The following is a 4,148-nucleotide window of genomic DNA, read 5'->3' as shown; positions in this document are numbered from 1 at the left end:
ACACAAAGACTAACCACAGTGATGCTAAAGAAAATCACCTCTAATGCATAAATATGACTGCAATTTGCGGATACCATTTATGCGGATGACTGCAATTTGAAATCGATTACAGTAGAAAAATCATAGTACAACAGTAGATGATATACTTTTTTTATCTTTTAATATGTACAAACAAAAAGGTTCCTATATACTTTCATGCAGTAAACAAGAAATGAGATACAATTCTTATGTAAGGTCTGTAAAATCGACTTTTCTAGCAGCAGCGGAACTGCTGAATTGCCTTAAGAAATTACAAATACCAAAAGAAGCTTCAGTTTCCATATTCCAAGGGAGCAAATAATACTCCACACCACCTATCCAACAAGAAAGTGCTAGAATCATTAATTATCGGTTGGCTGCTATAGTCTTGCAACTACAACTTCATAGTGTTACAAATCACCAAATAGCAAAGGGCATATTATACTCCGCAAGTAGAATCAGTAAAGCACAGAAACATAAACTTGGCATGATGTCAATCTATGCCTGCACACATAGCTACAATACAAAAAGAGCAAGAACTGCCGAAACGCCCCAAATAGACTCAGCAGAAATCATTCTCACCGTTTTGTCAATAATAATTGAATTTTGACATGAGTAATCGTCTTATCTCAAGTAATCGTACTAGTTCTCCACAATACAGCATGAACATTTTAATAACAAAATGACGGAAGGAGATCTAGGAACTACGCAGATCTTGCAGTCTCAATAAATGTCATTTAAAAAAAGTATATCATCTTCTGTGTTTTAACAAAATGCAGTCATTTCTTTGCCTTCTAAAAGACAACAATCATGTCAAGTGTAACAGCTTCTATCAAATGCACAACTATATATTAAGAGCAACAGTTTTACCCCAACATACAACAGCAAAATGACTAAAAGTGCAGCAATTTTTATTTAGGATTTTCGCAATGTAGCATCAATTCTTGTTTGGCAAAAGTAGGCACCAATCAAGTATAGGAGTTTCTATCTCAAAGACCACATATGTTTGTTGTAAATGCAATCATTCAAACACAGTAAACAACTCTCAAAGTGCAGATACAAAACTCATTCAAATGTAGTAGCAGTTCATCAAATAGCAAAGTAAGGCACAAAATATGTCTCCACTATAGCAGTTGCTTGCCTAAAAAACAATCAGCAACCTGACACTTATTTCAGCTTCTAAAGATGCAGTAACATTTCAAGTACTATAAGTCACAATATTTTATACTAAACATTGTTTACATATAAATATATGAACAATCTATGTAACAAACAGTGTGTATTCACTAATGGGGTTGAATTGTTTACATATAAATATATAAACAATCTATGTAACAAACAGAGTGTATTGACTAATGGGGTTGATAAAAAATTCACCTTTGGACCCATAGTGACTTTAACAGCATCAGCAAGTTCTTCAATACCTTGAAGCATTGCAGCTCGAGCTTCAACACCAAATCTAATATCCTTTGCAGCATAACTTCTACTCCAATTTAACCTTCCACCAATCTGCAACAAAAACCATTTATAAACAGACAATCCAAAATACAGCTCTTCTTGATCTATACCAAAAAAAAAAAAAGTATCTTGCAAAATAGTACTCACTTGTTGGGTGTTGGTTCTTGCCACTCTGTACAAAACAAGAAAATGGGTATTTGTTAAAAGTAATAATGATTACATTTTTCTAACACAAAAAAGAAAAACAAGAAAATGGGTATTTCTTAAAAGTAATAAAGAATACATTTTTCTAACAGAAAAATCCAAGTTATAAAATGTGAATATTACCTGGCTTTGGAAGCAAGATTTGCTACAAAACGATACATTTTGCTAATGAGAAATGCTGCTAAGAGAGAAGAACAAGCTGAAATAACTTATTGAAACAGAAAATATCATTCACCTTTTAGTTAAAAAAAAATGACAAACTGAAAAAACAAAAAATCGAGTAAGAAACCCAGTTCACTAACACTGATTTCAAATCACAGAATATAAAGAATGTTGAGTTCTTCAAGCTTTTTCTCGACATGCAACGAATTAAAACAAACTTTAACCACCAAATAATATTATCCTACAAGATTTAGCACAAACAAAGGTCGAATTTCCATTTTCATCAGATTTTGGCCGAAATAGAGATTCCCAACACTTAACCTTCAAATAAATTATAAACCCAACAGTTTTCAACACACCCAACTTCGATTTTAGCCCAAAAAAATACTTAAAGACACTCTGTCCTTTAGATAATAAGCAAGAAAACACAGATAGATTTAATGTCAGAAAATACAAAGAAGGAGATAAAGAAGAAAGAAACTGCCCATAAAACATAGAAAAATCAAAACATACCTTTCCTTTAGATAAAAGTTGCAGTAGAAGAAGAGAAAAACACAATAGAAACCCTAGATTCACATTATTTTGATCTATGTTGTGCTCTCTCTCTCTCTATGTTAGCATTTTCGCACAGTCTATCTCTCTATCCGTGTTGGCTGCTGTGTTTGGAAATGAAATAATGTGTACCCTAGCTAGGAGATATCTTTTTTTTTTTTTACATTTAACGACGGAATAGCGACGGATTTTATATTCCGTCGCTAAATAATACATTCATTTCTTTTAATAATTAATATTGCGACAAAATATTCCGTTGCTGCAAATATATTTTTTTTTGTAGAAAAATTAAAGGCCTAGCGACGGATATTTCGTTGCTGAATCCGTCGCTAATTAAAAATAAAATTTGTCGCGCCTCTTCTGTTGCTAAATCTGTAGTGAAATTTAAGGCGCCAAAAATTCGCGCTAATTATTAGTAACGAAACGCAGTTTTCGTTGCTAATCCGTCACTATATAATGAGATAAAATTTTAGTTGCTTTTCTTGCGACAAAATGAGAAATCCGTAGCTAATCCGTCGTGAATTAGCGACAGAATATGGTCTGTCGCTAATATTCCGTCACTAAACGCTGATTTTTTAGTAGTGAATGCGCAAATGTAGAATAGTGCGACGGAAAGGTATGTAAGGCTAACCCTTCTTTCATAAGGAATGGTTCTTTGGCCAAACATCTAAATCCTCTATACGAGTATGTTGTCTTCCAAATGAATTGATCTTCCGAGCTTGTAAGCTCACGATTCTTGATACGCTACGATTTTACTAAGTTTCTCGTATTACGAGTAGGCCTATTAAGGTAGAAGAGGTGAATGACGATTGTAGTGATAATGCTATTGATGATGACTATAATGATAATAACGATGACGAGTATTATAACGATGATTAAAAGTAAAGATGTTTGTGAGCTATTATGTATATGTACGACTATTATAGAACCCCGAGCTTATGAGACCAGTATGATATGCAAATAAGTATGCATATGATTACATAACACGCGCGCACCTCTGCAGAGGGTACGGATAACCCTGAGGCCTTGGTAGGGCCAGGTATGAGTAACCTTGAGCCTTGGTTGGCCAAGTATGTATGAAACACCGATCCTACGTGGTCGGGTATGCTATGGAAATGCTGTGTATATGATATGAGTACGAATATGATATGACTATGTATATGAATGTGAATAAGGGCATGTATACGAATACGAGCACAAATATGGTACGGGTACTATCACGGAATACGGATAATGATGTATGTACACAAATACGTATTAGCAAGGGAAAGTTCCTATGAAAGGCAAGTAAGTGCATATGACGACAATATTGCCATCTCCCATCCTATGCTATTTCTTATGTTGCTGTTTATGCTTCTATATTGATATTGATCATGCTTTACATACTCAGTAGATTCTTCGTACTGACGTCCTTTTGTTTGTGGACGCTGCGTCATGCCCGCAGGTGCACAGGGAGACAGGCTTGATCCATAGCTGCTTTCTGAGAGACTTCACAGCAGAGCTCCATTTGATTCGGAGTCATAGCTTTTGGGTACTTATTCTTTGTGTACATAATTGTGGGCATAGCGGGGTCCTGTCCCGCTCATGTGATATGTTATACTCTCCTTAGAGGCTCGTAGTTACGTGTGTAGGATTAGATGTGCTCGGCCTTGTCGGCCTATATTTTGTATATATTTTGATAGCCTCGTCGGCTTATATACATTTGATGTGGCATAGATGTCAATGATGATTTAAAAATGTTGTCGTCCAATGGG

The 4,148-nt window shown here is 35.0% G+C and overlaps 1 protein-coding gene across 1 annotated transcript; it reads right to left on the bottom strand.

Annotated features, from left to right (window-relative positions):
* Positions 1-296: 296 nt before the first annotated feature.
* On the bottom strand, positions 297-2,838 carry LOC132644120 (chaperonin CPN60-like 1, mitochondrial). Its single transcript, XM_060360708.1, has 4 exons — positions 2,356-2,838; positions 1,804-1,858; positions 1,624-1,648; positions 297-1,527 (listed from the first exon to the last, which is right to left on the bottom strand). The coding sequence occupies exons 2-4, from the start codon at positions 1,839-1,841 to the stop codon at positions 1,246-1,248; spliced, it is 345 nt and encodes a 114-aa protein (XP_060216691.1). The 5' UTR covers positions 1,842-1,858; positions 2,356-2,838; the 3' UTR covers positions 297-1,245.
* Between the last annotated feature and the right edge of the window lie 1,310 nt (positions 2,839-4,148).

Source organism: Lycium barbarum, chromosome 1 (assembly GCF_019175385.1).
Source record: "Lycium barbarum isolate Lr01 chromosome 1, ASM1917538v2, whole genome shotgun sequence".
NCBI lineage: Eukaryota > Viridiplantae > Streptophyta > Magnoliopsida > Solanales > Solanaceae > Lycium > Lycium barbarum.
This window is presented reverse-complemented; position numbering and strand designations above follow the sequence as displayed.